The sequence below is a fragment of the Papio anubis genome, chromosome 9, assembly GCF_008728515.1.
Source record: "Papio anubis isolate 15944 chromosome 9, Panubis1.0, whole genome shotgun sequence".
Lineage (NCBI taxonomy): Eukaryota > Metazoa > Chordata > Mammalia > Primates > Cercopithecidae > Papio > Papio anubis.
In genome coordinates, this window is record NC_044984.1 from 20,276,662 (window position 1) to 20,299,780 (window position 23,119).

At 35.7% G+C, this 23,119-nt stretch overlaps 1 protein-coding gene across 3 annotated transcripts in view; it reads right to left on the reverse strand.

Annotated features, from left to right (window-relative positions):
- The window catches only part of LOC101004941 (solute carrier organic anion transporter family member 1A2), an 80,008-nt gene extending 58,801 nt beyond the window's left edge, over positions 1-21,207 (reverse strand). The window contains exons 1-2 of one of the 3 annotated variants that reach the window (XM_009180341.4): positions 20,936-21,207; positions 2,099-2,220 (exon numbers count right to left, since the gene is read on the reverse strand). In XM_009180341.4, the coding sequence (XP_009178605.1) occupies positions 2,099-2,158 (60 nt within the window). In that variant the 5' untranslated portion in view covers positions 2,159-2,220; positions 20,936-21,207. Of the gene's footprint in view, positions 1-2,098; positions 2,221-2,337; positions 2,491-4,989; positions 5,279-20,935 lie in introns of those variants that run through there. The other 2 variants (XM_009180342.4, XM_009180340.4) reach the window with 2 other exon arrangements.
- Between the last annotated feature and the right edge of the window lie 1,912 nt (positions 21,208-23,119).

Consider the following 23,119-nt stretch of genomic DNA (forward strand, 5'->3'; position numbering starts at 1 on the left):
GGCATGTCCAACACCTCTTTCCCATCACAGCCTAAACTTGTTTTTTAGGTTAACTTTGGAATGCTCTTGACCAAGAGGAGGTCCATTCAGTGCTGGCAGGGGCGGTGGGGGAGCATGGTGGGAGGGTTGAATTTTATTTTTGGCTCACAGGCCCCACATATTGATTCATAAACTGCCATATTTCTCACTGTGTCTTTACACGGCAGAAAATGCAATGAATCTCTCTTAGTCCTCTATTATAAAGCCACTGAACCCATTCATGAAGGCTTTACCCTTGTGACCTAGTCATCTCTCAAAGGCCCCACTTCCTACTACCATCACCTTAGAAGTTAGGATTTCAACATGGGAATTTGGATGGGACACATTCAGACCACACAATACACCTAAACCAAAATTTATCAATTATTTTTGGGAAACCTAAATAGAAATTTATGTGAAAAGGACCTAGAAATTTGAATAGCAATCTTAATGTGAATCAAAACTGTGATTGACTACAGCATAGTATGGCCGTATCTCTAGCTATTTTGTTATATTAAATACCATTTGTGGATATTCTGTCCTCCCACTATAAACCTTCTCAGAGCATATTCTTGAGAGTAAACTATTTTCACATAGTTTTATACATCAGATTTTATATTTAAAAGCAAGTCCTACTAAATCAAGTACAAGTCAAATTTGGAAAAATAATTTATTCTACTTAACATATTAAGAAAGGAAATTAGATGGATCATGACCCCATTGCTTTTTCCCTAAAACACACGGGTTGCCTACTTGTTTGGTGTTATTCACAGAGTGAAAGAAATCAGTGGTTATTCTGACCCACGTCTAGTGCTAAATAATCTCTATATTTATAAAGCTACTCCTACTAGCTTTTAGCAATAATGCCCTTTCAACTTATTTCAACAACAAAGTTTAAAGCAAATTTGTTGAAAATAGTCCTTTCATGCTTCCTAATGAATTTGCTTAATGAGTATATTTCTAAGTTCAGAGAAACAGAGAAACCTAACTTGCTATTAAGCAATTGCCTCTCACTTTTACCTGATAAACTTGTGCTTACAGCATTTTGTCATAACATCCATATCAATATCTAACCTTGCTCAACTCCAAAGCAATAAAAAAATTAAAGACCTCTTGTTTATAAATAACACTTGACTTTTCTCCACAAATGCTGTTAATATTAATAGCTAATATTTATTGAAAGTTTACGATATTCCAGTCATTGTTTCAAACATAAAAGAATCCTATAAGGTAGGAATGTTGTTATTACCCTTTTCAGATGAGAAAACTGAAGTACAAAGAGTTTTTCATAATTAACACAACATTTCAGGCAAGTCTATTTTTTTTAGATTTGTATCATAATTCTCCAATTTTGTATACATGTTTAAATTTCCCCAACACATATATAAATAGAAAACAAACTTCTGAAAGGGAGGAAATGAGTGACAGTGTTTTAGTTTTGAAACCACTTGCAGGCACTAGCTATAGGATCAAGAAAAATGTCCAGATCCCTTGGTTTATAATAAATTCAAATTTTGTTTGAATATAAAATGACATTGAAGCTAGAAAACAAAATTTTTCTCTGAAATAGAAAAAAATATCAGAAAAGCTGACAAAATGGCCATTTTTCTTATAGGAAATTACTGTTATGTTGCCGAAGCTTAAAGAAAACATTTGTTTTGCTGGATAATTGCATACAAATCTTTGCATACAATTCAACAAAGCATTTCTGTGCAATGAGCCATTTTCCAAGAGTGACTCCCACACTTCTCTGGGTTAAAAACCCTGCAAGAGTGAGTATGGCCTTTGATCCAGAAAAATTAATCCTGCCACAGTATGTGTGCCTGGAAATTTTTAGGATCCTGTCTTCCATTTAAGTCCCTCAAAGCCATTTAGGACTAACTTGCCTGAATCAATAATCCTGTTTAGACACACACTCAGTTATAAAACGAACTTCTTTAAAGCAAGAAATCATCAATAGATCAGGCAGTATGGCATTAATATTAGATCACGTCATGCAGATAGGAGCAATTTTACCAGGACTGTCATATTTTAAAAACTAGTGTACATGCACATATATCAACATACAAAAATTCCATACCTTCAACTTGGAAAGACATCTTATTCTATGGGTTTCAATTCTTTTCTCAGTTTCTCCCATGTTGCTCTTCAGGGTGTTCCAAGCTATGTATGTTTTAAATCTTGGTAAGTCTTACTTCTACCCTTTTAAGCAAACAAAAAAATATGTTAAATTAACTACAAAATTGTAAAGCATCATTCTTTTGAAGTAAGTACTGAAAATGAACAACATAATTGAAATCCATTGTATTACAAGAATACCTGGAATACTTTTAATACAGATTAGAAAATCATGGTGTTAGAGAAGATTTAGTTGTTGATTTTTCTATTTCAAAAGGTACATCAAATAACTTCAGTTACTCTTCAGTGAGATTAAAGACATTAGAATTGTTTGTTATCATCTTGCAAAATAATGGTCACATGGTTAAAAGAAAGTTTTTCACTTCTCTAGCCAAAACAAATAGTACCAAAGGACTTACATGAAAATAGCTGCTTTTAATAACACACATACTTTGAGTTGTGTTTTTGCTAAAACCTGCTTCAGTAACCCTACCAAGGCTCAAAAATCTTTTTTTGGCCAGGCTCTCTTTTCAAGTTATTTGCATTCCAAGGCTTCCCTAGAGTCTCAGGAAGGGAAACACTTTCTGGGGCACTGCTGATACATGGAAACCTGGGGAGACATGGAATTTTAATCATGAAAATAGGCTAGTAAAAATAACAAACAATTCTATGTTCTGGAAAATAATCCCACAATTGCAAATTAAGATGTAAGACTTAGGAGATTAAACATATAAATGGATATCTATGGGTAGCTATATGTAATAGGTATAGATATATGTGGAAATATATGTACATATGTATAATATACAGGCACACATTTTTATATATAAAACAAAAAGTTGACTTAAACTCAAATAAATCCTACTAATCCCATCAAAGATTTTGTTAGTTTTACATCGTGAAACTAAGGCAGTATTTTGTATCAAAACCAAAGTGTTTCACTTTGGCAGTATTTATTCTAGTTTCTAGAATGATTTCTTAACAGTATCCCCAGCATTAATTAATTAAGTCCTTTAAACAATATCCATTTAACATGTGATCCTGAATGGCACTAATTTTTTAAAAAACCAACTGCTTTGCCTCTACAAACGTGCTGAATCCCAAACAAATATTAAGGCAACAGTCACTGCACTATAATGTTTGAGTTTTGTTATTTTTACACATTGTCTCACGGATACAACAAATATTTATTGAACATCTACTCTGTGCCAGTCATGGTGCTACACACCAGCATTCAGCAGTGAGCAAGACAGCCAAGTACGTGCCTATGGAGAATATAAACTAGTGAGAGAAGTATGTTTCTGTGGAAGATACTTGGACCCAGATTCCAAGGAACTTAAACTTTCATTGGGAAAGATAAAACTTTTAAATAAAACACGCTGGAATCGAACCAGACAGTGTAGAAGGAAATGCAATTTACTTGGTATGTAAGTGGTGAAAAAATTCATAGATTATTGTTCTCAACTGCCCTCATTTCTTTCTTCTCGTGCATTTACGACCCAATCTCTTTCCCCTTTTTCCTTCTCTGTCTCCTAACCATTATCTTAGCCCAATATAGTCACCCTATCAAACACTAAGGGAGAGAACTTATTGTTCTTCCATGTCAAAACTGTCTTCATTCTTCTTTGTGGCTAAAAACATTACTATATTAAATGTCTATTTTTTCATATATAACCAGAGGGCGTAAAAGCTGGAGGTAGCGCCACAGCGAATCACCACGTAGGGGAATTCTATAGAGTTCCCACCATGAATTGTGACACTAAGTAACCATCTAGAGCAGTGTTTTTCACCATATCTGGAAGATTTGTTTCAAAATGTTTTGACGTATTGAAAAAAAGGGTTAAAAAACTATTAACTGAGGTAAGAGGTAATATTTAACGCTAAGCACTTGAAAAGAATTAAATGGGATTAAATGAACCCTAAACTTTCCCTAGTTTTCCAACCTATACAATGAAAATATTTTATATTTTCAGATACATTTCAAACATTTTCATGGAGGAAAATAAATTAACAAAATCTATTCCATTTATTCAACAAAATCCATGAAATCCAACAGTTAATATCACAGTCACTGTTGTCCATCTTGCCCCCAAATCAGGAAATTGCATGTGTTGTCTTTTCATCTTCTTGAGGTTGTGCTAGTGCCAGCCATGTGAACAGTCCTCTTTTGTTAGCACAGCGTTGTTTACACAGTGACTTCTGCTTCCAGGACCACAAGTGTCACCAACAAATCCCTGTCAATCATCACTTCTAATGAAAAAGACGTGCTGAAGTTTTATTAAGTGGAGAATTATTTTATTTCCCTAACTCCTTCTCAGCATTCAAATGGGAACAGGTAATGCTTCAGTATGCTTTCTCACACAAATGTTGGATTTCTTCCATGCCTACTGGTCATAGCTCTGTGTTGTGTTGTTTTTTTTTTGTTTGACTGGGATTTTTAAAAAACACACAAATAAGAGGAACTCTACTCTCCTAAATTTTTAAGTGCACAGTACAGAATTGTTAACTATATACACATTGTTATATAGCAGATCTCTGGAACTTTTTCATCTTGCACGACTGTAATTCTATATCCATTGAACAGCATCTCTGGGGCTTTTGACACCTGTTGGTTTCCAGCCCCTAATGATGTGTCTCAATCACAAGATAATACAAAGTTTGATAAAACAATAATACGAAGTTTTATAAAACAAATCTTGTTTGAGCTCTTGCCCAGTGTTAAGTAAATTGACATAGTTTGTAATTGTTAGAAATCAACAGGGAAAAAATGTGTGCGTTTAATTTTACATTATTCTGTACTCTCAAATTAATGAAATAAAGGCCTTATTTTACAGAAAAGCTAGCAGTACATACATGAAGAAGACTTAGGAGATCATCCTTTTCCTGGGGAAAATAAAAAACATTACACCAGTAAAAACCTTATTTCCAGGATCTTGAAATGGCTCCTAGCTCTGTGAGAAGAGAACAGCCTCTTGGGTGGTATCCAGCTGAAACAATTTCAACCAATACTAATCCAAGCAAGTATGTGCCAATGAATTACATGTAGAATCAACAATGGCTTTTTGTATTTTGTCTATCAAATTATTTTACTTAAATTCATTCATTTTCACCAGAAATTAAAGAATAAAATAATGAATTCTGCAATTCGGTTTTACAAATATAAGTATTATTTTATTTTCTAGATTCAGAGGAGGTACTAAGAATGCATTGCTTGGAAAAACTATGGGAGAAACTTAACTGAGCCATAAAATGTTACCCATACATGTGATTTCACCATGCAAAGCAAAGACTGGATCTCATAAAAACACAAGTAAACACTTTCATCAACAATCCATCAGTAAAAATATCTACCCTATGACTTTAGAAAATGTACTAACTCTAGATAATAGACCAAGAAACAGAAAATTAAAGTTGAAACCTGAATTCTGTGTTTAGGGGAATTGGTTGTAAATATCATCAGTGTCACACACCATACCAAGTAATTCTAGAGAATGAGTAGATAACCATGGGGATAACGAGCATTTTCCGCACTTGATAACAAGATGAACTCCTTTACCTAAGTCTAGTTCTGACTCCTCTATGTCCCCTAGGCCTCAGTCTTGGTGCCCAACCCTCTACTGCCCAATTGTAGTGGGAATCTTGCTAAGTCTGTTTAGAGAGAATCCTTCACTCTTGATATCTGATTGTCTTGATATTTGATCAAATTCCACATTCCCAGAATTCCCCAGGTGATATCTGATCATCCTGGCCTTCAGTCTGCAAAAGTCCTGTCACATTGGTTTAGCCACAGTCCGTCCTCACTCCCGATGTTTCCTCTTAGTAATTTTCCATCCCCTCATCCCCCACCCTGCTCCTTCGCTAAAAATCTCCATCTGTTCAAGCTACATTCGGAATTGAGCCCAGTACTACACTGAGGTCTCTTTTCTCCTGTTGCAATAGTCCCTGAATAAAATCTTTTACCACTTTACTGTCCAGCTCTGATTTTATTTTGACAGCAATATCAACTATTTCATTTCTTCAGATTATTATCCCAATTCTTATTTTCTTTTTTTCTGCATAGTCTAGGTAAGTACAAACATATGTATTTTCATTCAATATATGGCATACTGAGCTGCTCCTTTTTCTCACAGAGACAAGACTTTATCTGTTTATAAAGCTCAAAAAAAATAACTGAAAATTCAATAAAATGCTTTGAGTTTTTTCCAACACATTTATTTATGTATTTTTTTCACATAAATTGATGTAGGGAGGCAGCTAGACATAGTCAAGATAGCAGACCTTGTAATCCACTTAGCCTAGGTTTAATCCCACATTAATTGTGAGCTGTTTAAACTCTTTGAGCCTATTCCTCATCTCTAATATTGAAATATTTATGCCTACTTTGCAAGATTGTCATGAAGATTGAGTTATAAAATTTACATAGGACTCCTTGCAGGGCTGTGGAAATAAAATAGTCACTCTGTCAATGACAGTGATTACTACTCATTTATTCTACAAATATTTATTAAGACTCCACTACATTCCAAGCACAGTAGTAGGTACTGGGGATACAAAGATGAATCAAATGTGCCTGCTCTCAAGTGACCTTATAAACAATTGGGAGAGATAGATAATTAAGTGATGATGATAGCTAGTTAGTGCCATAAAGCAGACAATTTGAGCTAAGTAATAGAAAGAGGTGATTAATGAAAAGTATTCATTTGGGTATTCATTTGAACTATCACTTGAATGCAGCATAGTAGTTCAAATACTTGGGCTATGAAATTAGTTACAACTTGTTTGAAAGCCTGTTTTTAAACTAGCTGTGTGCTTTTGTTCAAGTTACTTAATGTTTCTATAAAATGAAGACAGTATCTATCTTTGTCAAGGTCCTGATAGGAAAACAGAACTCACAATAGATAATTTAATAGAGGGATGTTATATGGAAAACATCTCTTCATCTTATAATGATACAAGAAGAGCTAAAAAAAATGTGGGATTGTGGGCAACTCAGAGATTTACAACAGTGGAAAGTCACTCCCACTCCAAAGGCTATAACAGAAATGGGAAGGGCTGACGTGCAAGAAGCCATGACAGGCAGAAATACCTTGCTTTCCCCTTCTCCGTAACCCTAGTCTCACACCAGTACTTCCCACTGACATACATAAAAGGAAGTCAGGTGGCATTGGAGTAGAAAACTTAGTTTGCAGGAGTTATTCTCTTGGGATACAGAGAGGATCAGAGGATAGGAGAGAATGGATGTGAGGCCAGACAAACAAATGACCAACACAACCATAATCATTGCAATAGAGTTAGATAAAAGATGTATAGTGTATAAATGTATCATATAAAACTAGCATGCCATCAACATTCAATGAAGGGTAGCTATTCATATTTAATAACATAATTTCAGTCCTCAATGCTCTTTTTATTCTTAGTAAGAAAAAAATTCAGGAGACTTACAACCTGCATAATTGGTCAGCTCCCCACTTTACATATGTAAGCATTGCAATTTCTGTGTCATACCAAATAAAACAAAATGTTGTCATCAAATCAACTGATTTTTAATCAACCTGCATGCATTCACAGTTGCATCATGTAAACACAGCCAAAGTCACCAAGTCTTCACATAGCAAAATAGATACAGTTTACTTATTTAGTTTATGTGTGTGGGGACAATGTCCAAGAAGGACTGACTTGATGATACATACATAGTATTTGTTACCATTCGCTGCTTTGTTAGAATGCTTCAGCAGCCAGATTACAAACAGTACATAATTTTTAAGGCACATAAAAATCAATAGTGAAATGTTTCCATGGTGGAAGGAGAAAAAGAGAAAAGGATAAGATTAATATGTTTCTCATTTTTAGGATTTGCTTCTATGTAGATTGAGCTCCATTGGCACAGCACGCCTTTCCTTTCCATACCCCAGTCACTCATGTGGGTAACACTGACATAATCCAGTGAAAACATGGAAAGTCCTTCTATCTGGAGGTTCATGATGAGGAAATCCACTTGCCACTGGATCCCCTAATATAAGCCACATCTCCTAATATGAGCTTGCCTCATGCTAAAATTGACACTTTGGACTCCAGGTGCCATACTTGTGTGTCTTGTGTTTAAATTGATGTACAGTTAAGATGGAGGAAGAAAGTGGGTATTTATTGAGTACTTTCAAAGACCCCAACATATAAGAAAAGGATGAAGAGGCAGATGTTCGTAAAGGGCTAGCATCAAATTGGAAAGCCACAAGCTTTAATATAACATACAATGTGATGTCGCTTTTTGTAAAACTACATACAATTAGAGATAATAATAAAAATATAAACATTATATACTGCTTTCTATATTCCAAGCACTGTTCTAGGGGCATTTCAGATGTCAACCCATTTAATTCTCCTAAAATCTTATGACATAAGTACTATTCCCAACTTTAAAGATGTAAAAGTTAAAGCACAGAGAGGTCAGGTAACTTGTACAAAGTCACACACCTTATAAGTGACAGAGCCAGGATTCAGACCCAGGAAGTCTGGCCCTAGAGAATCTTAACTACTCTAAGCTACCTCTCCACAGGTGTGTGTGGGTGTGGATACGCCTATTGATGTATTCACTTAGATAAAACACTGGAGGACCTAAACCAGAATTTAAAAAGTGGTTATCTCTGGATAATCTATAGCTATCCAGAAAGTGGATAATCCTATGGTTGATTTTATTTTTCCTTTAGGAATTTCTATGCTGGTTTCCACAAGGATCATTATAGTTTTCCCAATTAAAAAGTCATTTTTAAAAAAAGGAATCATTGGAATAAATTCTTGAAAAATGTAATAAGAATATAGAACACCTTGATCCATGTTAATGCTGTGTTCTTGACTATTTCAGGGTTTGGTATTTTTTTTGTGTTTCTCTAATTGTTGTATTTTGTGTTCTCCAAGAACCTTTGTCAGTCTCCAATTTTTCTGCCTTTTTTTATTACTTAAAGTGAAATTTAGAAAACTGGCCTGAGGCAGCCATAATGTTCCTGACTGGAGCCACGAAATATTAGTTAGAGCTAGGACGCATCCAGCGTTGATTCCCAGAACTTCTCAACTGGTGCATGTGGTTTAAGGTTGGGATAGTATCCATTCAGATTTCTACTTTGGGACGAGTAAATAAAATGATGATTGAAATAATATAAAGGGAACAGTTTGGAGCTCTGTGTATGTATAAATGAGGCATGGGATGAGGTTTAATCGATGGGCATGTGCATATGACTCATCTCTCCTTCGGTTTGCCACTCAGCTGAATACCATTTGTCAGCATGGTGGTTTGGATCATTAGACAATTTTAAATGATCCTTATTTGTGGTCATATGCTGTTTTATTTATTCCTCTAATGAACCATGGCTAAAGGCAGGAAGCATAAAGAGCACTGATCTCAAAATATAACCTAATGAGGAGCATAAAATGATAATGTTATACATTTCCCTCAAGATTGCCTTCACCTGATCAGTAAATTTCATTCAGCTATTCAAAATATTTACCCAGTACCTCATGTTGTTTTTCCATTGTTTCAAGACCTATTTTTGAAAAAAGCGTAATAGGATGGAGAATTTTACATAAGCAGGCTTTTCATATTCAGAGAAATATGCTGATATAAAACCCACTCTTCTTTCTTCCATTTTAAAGAAAACTCCGACATTATTAAACAAGTGTATTGACATTTCACACTTTTAAAATATTTTAAGTATAAAAATTCCAAACATAAAAAATCAGTTTCCTCTTATTTTAACAAATTAAAACATATAGTAAACTCCAATTTACAAGTATGACATAATGTCATCTATAAATTTATTTCTTAACAGGCTACACTTTTTCTCTCAACATTAATTTAACTTAAGGGGTGTATGTTACAAATTAAATAAGATGATATATAAGACAAAGAATATTGTCTTCATGTTTAATATTACCAAATGTCATAAATAAGTAAATTTTATAATTATCTACAAGCATATTGATCTAAAATTAAACATTTTAGATAGAATCATCTATTTGTACAAAAAATTTTTTTCAGAATTAATATTTGTAACTAATATCTTTAGTGATTACTGAATATATGGGAAGAAAGAGGAGGAGGAAGTATCAAAGATGATTCCCAGGTTTCTAGCTTGGTAGTACCAGTACTTGAGATAAAAAATATAGGACAGAGAGCAGCTCTAGGGGGAAAAGTACGCTCAACTTCAACATGAATATACTCATGCTCATACTTATGCTCAGACACGACCTATGGGTCACATCCAGGTAGGTATGTCCTGTGGACAGTAGGACATGAGTCTGAAGCTCAGGCAAAAGGCTAGAGTTACACATTTTGGAATCTTCAGTTTAGCAGAGGACTGTGGTATCCAGATGTGGAAAGGCAGGGAGAGAGACTTACTTGATTGAACTGTTGCTTTGTGACTCTGTAGATATAACCTTGTCATCCCATTAGATTCATATTTTCTTAGGCCACTGAGACACGGTTGCCCATTTTCTCTGATATGTCCTTAGAACATTTTCAGAACTAAATATTCCCAGTCCTATGATCATTTCTACTTGTGTTGAGAACTAATTACAAATGAGACTTAATATCACTTCACATACAGCACTCATGGCAAGGTATTGTATATAGTAGGTGATCAATAAATGTTTGTCCTTATTGCTTACATTCATCTGGCTCTCCATAAACAAAATTGGCTCCTTTTTTCTTGCAGGACCTTCTTTTTTGCTTCTCGATGTACTTCTTACAGTTTTCTAAGACAACTTCAAGGTTAAATGCAAGTGGGCTGTTCTTAGTAGGTAGTTGTCTTCCATTCATCAAGACTGAATGCTTGCCTTATCACCACAAATTGCTTATTGCAGGATTTGTGAACATCTATTTCTTATCTTAGGAAATACCATAAGACTTATCCAGTTGAAGTCCCATGGAGTGAGTTAGGGTTGTAGCAACCCAGCGTAACAAATCCGATTCCAGGTGGTGATGGAGGTTGTGCATCACATTTTACTTTATTTGGAAAATATGTGCAAAAGAGTCACTAAAAATAATAACACGATGCTTCGTTACAGTTGAGTGGCTTGGCAATTTTCTGCATAGAAGAATCATGGGATTTAAAAGATTTTGTGGTGGGATAAACTCCAGTTGCCCTTGGAATGGAAATAGAGTATCCTTTTTAAGAGCACTGATGTTCTGTGATTTCTTTGGTATAATGACCTTTATGAGATGCTGAAGTTCAAGGACTATAACATGTACTATATAGGACCCAGATAAAAGAACCAGATAATAGTGTCCATATGTGTTGGTCCTCTAAGCGCAGATATGTTTTCTGTCTGGGACTTTCACAGTCACATGGGGTAGTTGATTTCCATTCTGATGAAAAACTTGACCCTTTACACCTAGCTGCACCTGTTTTATATATTCAAGTAACGAAGCTTTGTTATCATTCCACAGGAATAGGTGCTTGTCTTTGCAAGGATATTCACAGCATGACAGCTTCAATAAAATTTTAAAACACTGGGCCCAGACGTAGTTATTATACTCTAGCATTCTACCTGGGAGTGGATACCAAGAGTATTCATTTGTACCTCCATTAGGAAACTTCATTTTGGCTTTTTACTGTCCTTTCTTCATGTTGAGATTTGTTGAATCATAGATACGTGCAAGAAATTGGAAAACATCATCATTAGCAATTGAGCTCCAGGAAAATAATGTCCAAGTTGCTGGAACACCATTATCAACCACAAAACTGGCTACCAAGGCACCACCATGGTTTTCAGAGAAGACAAATGTCTCCATTTTCAGCCACTTTATGACTGCCACAGTTTCAGGTTGTCTTGATACATTATTAAATTCAAAAGCATTCAGGAAAATTCTTTTCAGGTCATACTAGTTATAATTCTTCACTTCCATTAGTGTGAAAATGTTCAGGCTTTTTTATAGCTGCAAATTCATCTGAGTTCACTAAAGGCATGATCTGTATCTCAGTACTATTAATTGGCTTTGTGATTTTAGGGTCTTTCCCATCAGTGATTATGAGATATTCAATCAGATGGAGCATCAGTTTCCATACAGCAGTCTCCTCTTAATGCTTATTTGCCCTGGTTTTGAATATTTGAGATCTGGAATCCCAATCTTGTTCCTTTGGAAACCCCAAAACAAGAACCCAAAAGTTTTTACCTTGAATGACCGCAATAGCACCAAGTCTGAAAATAAAAAACAACCAACCACTAGATCTGGAGAATACAAGCCACTTAGAGGGTTTTAACCATCTCCTCTAACTAACATTGGCTATCTCTGGCCTATACTAGAGTAAATACACATAGAACAAACTGTTTACTTTTCACAATTTGATTGTCAAAGTAAGGGTAATTTAAACAAGGCTTTTTTTTTTTTTTCTGTCAAGATTGGGAAAACTACCTTTTTTTGCCCTGAAGTTCTTGCTAGTAACATGTGTTCCAAAGAGTTGTGAAATACTCAGCGTCTTTCTCTTCACTACAAAGTAAATGAAATTTGGATTCGAGATACTTCGGTGTCTGTTCTGTGAAAGGGCAGTATATGCAAAGTGGCCCCAAATGCCGAAAGAGCCAGGAAACCAAAGAAGAAGGCAGACAAATCCAGTTCGTAGGCATAAGATGATTCATTAGAACTTACAGAGAGAAGCGCGTGGGTAGTCACTAGACAGGTACATCTGCACACTGCAACTCCCCGCACTCAGGGCTTATATCTCGAGGAAAAAGTACATGTACTCAGAAGGAACGTGTAGGTGGTGGCTGCAGGCACCCAGTCTATTATGTATACAACAATATGAAGGGTTGTTTTGAAAGAAAAGCAAAACTTACAGTGAATGCATGTTACTACATAAGGAGTTACACTAGTCATCAACTAGACATTTGGAGGCATTCCTGAACACCGGGCTAAACAGATTAGCATTTAAAATAAAGTCCCTCTTGTCCCCACTGTATCTATATTCAGTAATTCACTCAGGGTTTGACACAAATCTTGGGGCTCAAATCTTGGCACTCAGGGTTTGACACACACGTGTGCCCAACTGGGTTTGCCTGGTGGATCAAGAAAAGTGCTTCATTTTAGAAAGATTTACTAAGATCTACAAGATAAGAAAGCAGACAATAAGTTTGAGAAAGTATTAGGAGTTCAGAAGAAAGAAGGAAAAGTGTGTTTTTTTAATTTATAAAATGTTCGGCCAGGCGCAGTGGCTCACGCCTGTAATCCCAGCACTTTGGGAGGCCGAGACGGGCGGATCACGAGGTCAGGAGATCGAGACCATCCTGGCTAACACGGTGAAACCCCGTCTCTACTAAAATACAACAACAAAAAAAAACTAACCAGGTGAGGTGGCGGGTGCCTGTAGTCCCAGCTACTCGGGAGGCTGAGGCAGGAGAATGGCGTGAACCCGGGAGGGGGAGCTTGCAGGAGGGCCGGACGCGGCCCCCAACCCGGGCCCGGGGGAAAAAGCCAAACTCCCTGTCAAAAAAAAAAAAAAAAAATTCAAGAGATTATGCATTAGTGTGAAAAATCATTGTAAATCAAATGAGACTGGCAAAGATTGACTTAGTCAACTTCTCATTTAGCAAATATGGAAACAGTCATTGTGTGGGGACAAGGTGACTCTATTTTAGATGCTAAACTGCCATGTGACACCTAACTACCTTCAAGTCCAGGAATGACTCTGGGATTTCTGGCCTAGGTATTACTTTTTATTTACAAATTTAGAAACACCTATTTACTGTAAGTTTTAACTTTCCTCCAAAACAACTCTTGCTGCTGCTGCATATATAACATAGGCTACGATGCCAGCAGAATGCTCTCAGCCACCTACATCTTCCTACTTTTTCCCCAAAATATAATCCCTGGGTCAGGGGGATTGCAGTGTGGAATCTACCTGTCGTTCAACTGCCAAAGACCATGCTACTGTCTGAAAGTTCCCCAAATAAATCACCCTGTTCTGTTTCTGAGCGCCTTCTGCATTTTAGAAATTGAGTTCCAGGAAAATAATGCCCAAGTTGCTGGAACACCATTATCAAACAGAAAACTGGCTACCAAGGCACCACCATGGTTTTCAGAGAAGACAAATGTCTCCATTTTCAGCCACTTTATGACTGTTTTACATCTACCACCCTTTCACAGAGCACCTTGTGTACTATATACACAAAACACTTAATAACATACTTACAAACACACACTGCTTTGACTAAAAACAAATATGTACTGAAGTGCATGATTCTTAGCCAGAACACATCTTCACTTTCTGCCTGTTTGCTTATCTTTCCACCTGTTCATAGTATATAACACTCCAAGCAGAAATGAACCTTGTTAAAGTACAGCTTTCATAAAGAGTTCTATTAATTTTCTGTTCCTTTGGGCACCAGTATCGTTTCTGGTAACTTTTATTGTAACCTGAGACATACAGAAAAGTTGCGAGTATTACATCGAATTTTCATATAGCTTTTATCAAGAGTCACCACTTGTTTGCATTTTGCATCATTTGTTTCTCATTGTCTTCCTCTCTTGATTGATTAGATAGGAAGGCAGATTATTGATTGACAGATAGATGATAGATAGATAGATAGATAGATAGATAGACGATAGACAGATTTTTTTTTCCTGAACCACTTAAATAATTTGGAGATATTATCCTCCTTCTCACCAAATGTGTCCATATGTATCTGTATGTATTTTCTAGAAGCAAGGCACAATAATTTGAATAAAATCATCAAAATCTGAGAATTTAACATTGACTCGGTCTTCATATCTAATCCACTATCCGTATTCAAGTTTTGTCAACTGTCTTAATAATGTTCTTTGTAGCTTTTTTTTAATGACCCAGGATTCAGTCCAGCAGCACACGTTATATTTAGTTGTTTTATCTCCAGTTTCTTTTGATCAGAAACGGTTCTCAGCATTTTTCATTATTGGCAATTGGGGAAATATTTTTGTCTTTTTAAAAAAAAATTTCAGACTATAAGTTTGGCTGGACGCAGTGGCTCATGCCTGTAATCTCAGCACTTTGAGAGGCTGAGGCAGGTGGATTGCCTGAGTTCAGGAGTTCAAGACAAGCCTGGGCAACATGGTAAACCTATAAATATAATAATCTCTAATAAAATATAACATAAAACCTATAAATATAATCTCTAACAAAATATAAAATAAAAATATAAAATCTGTAATAAAAATACAAAACATTAGCCGGGCATGGTGGTACGTGCTTGTAGTTCCAGCTACTCAGGAAGCTAAGACACAAGAATCTCTTGAACCCAAGAGGCGGAGGTTGCAATGAACCGAGATCTCGCCACTGCACTCTAGCCTGGGTGACAGAGCAAGACTGTGTCTCCAATAAATAAATAAATATAAAAATAAAGACTATAAGTTAGTTGTTTTGTAAAATATTCCTAAATATACGTTTTTCTGGTGTTTATTGATTGGGTTCTGGTTACACATTTTGGACAGAAATAATATTGAAATGACATTACACCTTCCTCAAGTGCTTGAGACAGATGATGTCACTTTGTCAAATGTTGGTGATATTAGCTTTGATGACATGGTTAAAGTATATCATCCAGTTTTCTCAGTATACATACTATTTTCTCTTCAATAATTAGTAAGAAATAAGTGTGGAGATACTTAGAGACCACATAAACATTATTTTTCTTATCAAACTTTAATCCACTAGTTTTAACATCCATTGCATATTTTCTAACCCCATTATAACCCCATGTTATATTTATTATTTGGTATTCTAGTCTAAGAAAGAGCATCCCTTTCTGTCTTGATATTTATTTATTTATTTCAGTGTGGACTCATGATTTTTTATTTTATTCAATGGGTTATAGTCTATTACTTTGATTGTTTATATTCATGTTCAGATTTTCGAGTGGAAGTTCCTTCAGGCTGGTTTCTATATACTGATATGTTCTTATTCAAGTAGAAGCCTCTTCAAACCGATTCCTATATTTTTAATATGCCCCCATAATTGTTTGAGCACTTCCATACTTTATCACTCCCAAAAATGTCCCAGGCTCACTTTTTACTTTCCCAAGAACAGCTCTCAAATCAACATTTTCTTCAAGAAATTCTAGTTCCTTGCAGTGAAGAACAATATTTAGAAGCTAAGATAAAGAGATAGAGATATCTATACACATGTACACCCAGAAATATATGTCTATATCACCAAATATAGATGGATAATATATAGATAAGTATATCAATATTAAAACTGGGTTTTAAACTGATATTTCCAATTCCAATTCAATACCACAGAGTACATTCTAGTCTTCTTTCTATACCTGTAACTCTCATCTCCTTCCATGAGAAACCTATTTTCCATTATTTCCAACACATTTATTTTGAACCTAGAATATACAGAAAGTACTTTTCAGAATTGCTAACCCTTATTACTTTGAAAAACAAACCTATTAACAGGAATTCAATATTTGTTTACAGCTCTGCAGGTGAAATTAACATACAGTGAAATTGTATTAAGCTTGAGTACGGTTCATTTACTTTTGACAATTAAACACACCTGTGTAGTATACATCCCTATGAAAATGCACAGTATTTCCATTATGCCAAAAAGGCTCTTCATGGGCATCATGAAGTTATCTGGGGTCTTCTTAGTGTGGGTTTTTAGTAGTAACAAGGAGTGCTTTAACTTATTTGCAATTTTAAAAACAACAAATTGAGAATGACTAAACACACTATGTAATAATACAAAAATAAATTAACTGAGAAAAATCAGTCTTTCCTTGCTGTGGAATATGCTCACATTTTTAAAATTTTTTATTTCCATAGATTATTAGAGAGCAGGTGGTGTTTGGTTATATGAATAAGTTCTTTAGGGTGATTTGTGAGATTTTGGTGCAACCATCACCCAAGCAGTATACTCTGCACAAATTTGTAGTCTTTTATCTCTCACCTCCTTCTCACTCTCTCCCCCTGAGTCCCCAAAGTCCATTGTGTCATTCTTAAGCCTTTGCATAGCTTAGCTCCCACTTACGAGTGAGAGTATATGATGTTTGGTTTTCCGTATCTAATTGACTTCACTTAGAATAACGGCCTCCAATCTCATCCAGGTCTCTGTGAATGCCATTAATTCATTCCTTTTTATGGCTCAGTAGTATTCCATCATATATATATTCCCTTCAACATAGTACTGGAAGTCCCAGCCAGAGCAATTAGACAAGAGAAAGAAATAAAGGGCATCCAAATCAGTAAAGAGAATGTCACCATTGCTGTTTGCTGATGATATGATTGCTTACCTAGAAAACTCTAAAGACTTCTTCAGAAGTCTCCTATAACTGATAAAAGAAATCAGTAAAGTTTCTGGAAACAAAATTAATGTACACAAATCAGTAACTCTTCTATACAACAAGAGCAACAAAACTGAGAATCAAATCAAGAACTCAACCCCTTTTACAATAACTGCAAGAAAATGAAACACTTAGGAGTATTCCTAACCAAGGTGGTAAAAGACCTCTACAAGAAAAACTACAAAACACTGCTGAAAGAAATCATAGATGGGTAGAATTAATATTGTGAAAATGACCATACCGCCAAAAGCAATCTACAAATTCAACACAATTCTCTTCAAAATACCACCATCATTCTTCACAGAACTGGAAAAAACAATTCTGAAATTCATATGGAACCAAAAAAGAGTCTGCATAGCTGAAGCAAGAGTAAGCAAAAAAACCAAATCTGTTCATCAGGGATTTGGTTCTGTAGTTTTCTTTTTTGGTTATGTCCTCTCTTGGTTTTGGTATTAGGGCAATGGTCGCTTCACAGAATGATTTAGAGAAGATTTCCTCTTTCGCTATACTGTGGAGTAGTGGCAATAGGATTGGTACCAATTTTTTGAAAGTCTGGTAGAATTCCGCTGTGAATCCATCTGGTCCTGGACTTTTTTTGTCGGTAATTTTTTTAATCACAATTTCAATCTTGTTTCTTGCTATTGGTCTGTTCAGGGTATCTAATTCTTCCTGATTTAAGCTAGGAGTTTTGGAATATACTCACAATTAATTATCAGCACTTTGTAATAGGGTTATGATTTCAATTATACAAAGGAGAATAAAATAATTAGAAATAGATAAAACCTTAGCCTGTGTAACTAAGGAAATATCTTTTCTTGGGTCCTATTTGAATTTTGTTTGTTGTGGATTGTATTAATCATCTTCCTCTGTAACTAATACTGATCTACACTAAAATATTTTTCCTCTTGAAAAAAATTTTCAGATTCTCATGTCAAGAAGATTTTGTTTTTCTCAAATGCATTTGACTTTCAAACACAACACAACACTACGTTATCTTTACATGTATTTGTCAATAAATTCATGCCCCTTAGTTCATTAATTCAATTAAAGCTAAACCTCCAGAAGAGCTTACCACCTTTCTAATTATTAGTCAGGGGTAACAAGCATCTGTATTTGCAATTCCCTTATGATTTACTCGAGTCTACCTGTTCTAAGCCCTCTTTGGGTGCTTCCTTCTGTGTTCTCTGCTACATAGCAATAGAGAAGTCTTTATGGACCTTTTTGTTGTGGCTGCCACTTTATTTGTGTTTTTCTATTTGCTTTTTTCTAGAAGTTACTTTAAAAATTGTATTCAAGCAAAAAAAAAAACTTCCCACTATTTACCAGAAACATAGAGTCTAGTATAATTCCCCCTATCATTATTAAACATCCATCCTGGAGACAGCAGCTGACAATTTTGCTGTTTAACTCTTTCTCGCTCATTAGTGAGATGGGCTACACACATTAAAATGAATATATGTTCATGGGCATATTATTTGTATTAGGAAGGGTATGTCAGCTATGTTAAAAAGTACAAAGTTTAAGAGCTATTTTCGTTTTTGATCCACAAATAAAAGACCAAAGTTGACTGAATATCTGAAGAAAGTTTGAGGTAAAAGGAAATTAAGAGAATATACATGGAGTGCCTATGACATTCTCATTGAGGAAGGCAAGTTTTCCTGCAGAAAGCAAACTAGTATGGACATGCTGGAAGACTAAATAGATGAAAAAGTTAAAAATAGTCATCATAAATATTTAAATAGGAAGCTAAAGGGAAAGGAGTAAAGGAATTGGTGAATAGCATTGATTGCTACTCTGAGTCAGACTGCATAACATGTGTTTGTAAAGAAGTCCATCAACATCATTATGTAATTTATTCCAGAAACACTCAATAGAAAAGGGAAAGGAGGAAGACAAGTAGATGTATGTGTTTACCCAGAATTATGAATTAGCAATTTTGATTTAGTGATAGATTAAGGAAGTAAAGGAATCTGTGTACAAAGTCAGTAAATATACACTTGAAATTATAGACTATAAAGTCAAGTTTGAATAGAGAAGAAAAGGAAAAACAAAGAAAGTGATATTAAAACCACAGGAAGGGTCATATGGTGAGTAATACGATACAGGTGAAAGTTGATTAATTGAAAAGATTAGAGAATCAGACAAATAAAACATTATTGTTAAAGAAAAAAACATTCAGAAGGATTTCCTGTTGGGAGATAAGAGATGGGGAGTAGTTTCTTGAGGTGACAAGGCCACAGAACAGCAACATATGTTAACTGTTGTTGTAAGGTAGATGTGAGTCACTGAACTGGAAAAGTATTCAAAAGGCAATGCCAATATTTAAATAATTTATCAGAATGGTGTGAATTTTACCCAGATGAAGCAAAAAGATTTTTTAACTGTGTAGTGCTTAAAAATGTTGTATACATTTTATAGCTAATATTTGACAAGATTGTAGGCTTTTCTGAAATTTTAAAAAATTCCTTTGTCCAACATTTAAAAACTATCAGTACTTTTTTTCCCATCCCATGTTCCCTTTCCTGATGTACCCATTACAATAAAGAGTTCATCAAAATTTAATATTTGACAAGCAGTTAAGCGAATATGCTTCTAAAATATCTCTTAGAAGCTTAGAAAAGTGATAGTCCACACTAAGCGAAATAAAAATTCCAGAAATTCCATGGGAAATGGTAGGAGAAGGGATCAAAAAGCTCAAAAAAGTGCATGAGTAGATATATTACATAAAGTCCCAAACTCCACCATCCATCCATATTTCCTAGGAAAGTTTACAGAATATTCCATTTTCCAGAGCAGTTGGGAATTCACCAGTAAGCATTGTTGAGAAGCTCAGCAATGGCAGCCTTCTGTAGGCCAGGGATGACATTAAGAAATCCTTTTACAGAATAGGGATGTCTGATTCAACCAACTGGTATCTCTCAGTCTGTTTCATTGGCTACCCTAGAGCTGGGCACATGAACAAAATGATCATTGGAAACCATGGGGGTAATGCATGGGATCAATAGGATGAATCCTCTCAGCCAAGGCTGATACAGATACTGTCCCAGATAAAGCTGATATAGCTACTGTCCCAGATAACCATTCAATTTTCCAGGAACAGAAACCAACTATGAGTTCCCAAAATTGTATACTTAAGAAAATTAATCAGTCATTTGGTGGCAAATTTCTTACATTGGACCCCTTCCACCCTGAAAGGGGAATTTGATACATCTGTACCAGAAGATACGGTCTGTGTGAAGAAATACCTTTTCTGCTCATAGAGTCTATCTGAACCATTATCTACATGGAGTGTTTGGTCTACATATGCAGTGCTTGGTCTACCTTCAAAACACAGGATCCTGCAAAACTTAAATTGGACCAAGGAACCTATGTTATAGCTGAAGAAGATATGGACCCATTACCATATATATTAGTCTGTTCTCATACTGCTATAAAGAACTGCCTGAGATTTGTTAAGTTATAAAGCAAAGAGGTTTAATTGACTCACGGTTCTGCGTGGCTGGAGAGGCCTCAGAAAACGTATAATCATAGTGGAAGGGGAAACAAACACATCCTTCTTCACAAGGCAGCCGGAGAGAGAGGTGCAGAGTGAAGGGAGAAGAACCCCTGAACCTCCATTGTATCTAGGAAGTAACTAACTTGCTTTCAATTATACAGGCTCATAGGTGGGAGAGACTTGCTCTGTCTCAGATGATACTTTAGACTGTGGACTTTTGAGTTAGTGATGAAATGAGTTAACACTTTGGGGAACTGATACGAAGGCATGATTGGTTTTGAAATGCAAGGACATGAGATTTGGGAGTGACTAGGGGTGGAATGATGTGGTTTGGCTGTGTCCCCATCCAAATCTCATCTTAAATTGCAGCTCCCATAATTCCCACATGCCGTGGGAGGGACCTGGTGGGAGATAATTGAGTCATGGAGGTGGTTTCCCCCATACTGTTCTCATGGGAGTGAATAAGTTTCAAGAGATCTGAAATGTTATAAGGGGTTTCGCCTTTTGCTTGGCTCTCTCATTTTCTCTCTTGCCTACGGCCATGTAAGACGTGTCTGCCACCTTCCACCATGATTTTGAGGCCTCCCCAGACATTTAGAACTGTGAGTTCATTAAACCTCTTTTTTTTATAAATTATCCAGTCTCAGGTATGTCTTTATCGGCAACATGAAAACAGACTAATACAATTTCTATGCTCATGTCTCTGCCAGTTGGGTGAAGAACAGCTGAACTAGGCTTAGCTCTGTTCGCCCAGGGTAGACTCTAGACTTCTGCTTTTATTGGCGAGCTCTTGTTGAAGGCATAGGGTTTACCTGAATCATGCCCTTCCCATGAGAACTCATATACAAAAGGGTATGCTCAACTAAGTGATGCCTCTGGGTACCTCGGACTCAAACAGAAACACTCTCACTTCTTCCCACATTCTACTGGCTAAAAATATTCTCATGGCTAAGGTCAACATCAAGACAGTCTGCAAATACACTCAATCATAATGGGAAGTGCTGAAAAGTTATATTACAAAGGATCTGAGTATATGTTTTATTAAGTAAAGAGTTAAAAAATTGAAAACAATATTGCAATCTCCCATAGTCTTCCTGCTTAATCACAATTACTCACTTTTTCTCACGCACAAAATACACTCGTGACCTATATTTCAGATCTACCTCAGGTCCATAAATAGGTCCTCTTGATCCAGAATCCTATGAATTAAAAAGACAGGTTATCTTCCCCTCACATACTTAACTCTGGAAGAGAAATAAGGTAATCACATTATTGTTTCTATTCAAAAAGAGAGAAAATGTTATGTACATAGCAGTCCCCAGTCCACTGCAATTTTCAAAACTCACTGGGCAAATGTTCCTACTCTAGATCCCAATTCTAGCTGTCTCTGAATACACTACTATCCCCCTCCAGTCAATGTTTTTCCAGAGCTACATTCTCTTTGTCTACATTACTACATTAAAAAATATGCCCTCTTTGACACCTGAGAGTCTTTATTAACCTACTTACTGTCTGTAGAAACTTGGGGACCCAAGTTTTACATGTTTTACATCTCCTCAGACACTATTTCTTTAATCTAGTCTGGCAGCACATTTGGTGATACAGTGATCCCAAGTAAACTTTGTTGGTTTTCTAGAAGTTCAATTACAGTCAACAACACATTCCCCAAGCTACATTCATAGTTTATTTTGATATATGCTTCTATCTTTATAGATTTAAATGCAGACATTTGAGTATATTAGGCTTTGATGGTACTTTGATCTTAATAGCAATTCATCCAAATGAAAGATCTATTAGGCATGATCTTCATCCTTTTAGGAGTCTTTATAAAGACCATGCCTTTGCTCTGAGTTTATCCCTAAAGGGCAGTCCTTGAGTATGGTTTCCATCCTGAGGATATGCCTTAATGACTGCACCTTCATTGTGGCGAGAAACAATTTTATTTTCTAATCCCAGGTTTCTAGTTTCTCTACATTCCCTTTCAAATCTGCTTGCAAACGAACTATTTTCTAAGCATATCTCTATTTTGCAGCGTTTTATAAAATTGTAGTTAGCAACAACCAGCTCACGCTATGAAATTTCTGCCTCAAGACCTCCTTGCCAATGTCACATTTTCATTAAGTCATGATTTTGGTTGTTTGTTTTCTAAGTCATTTCAGATGAGCTGTTTGACCA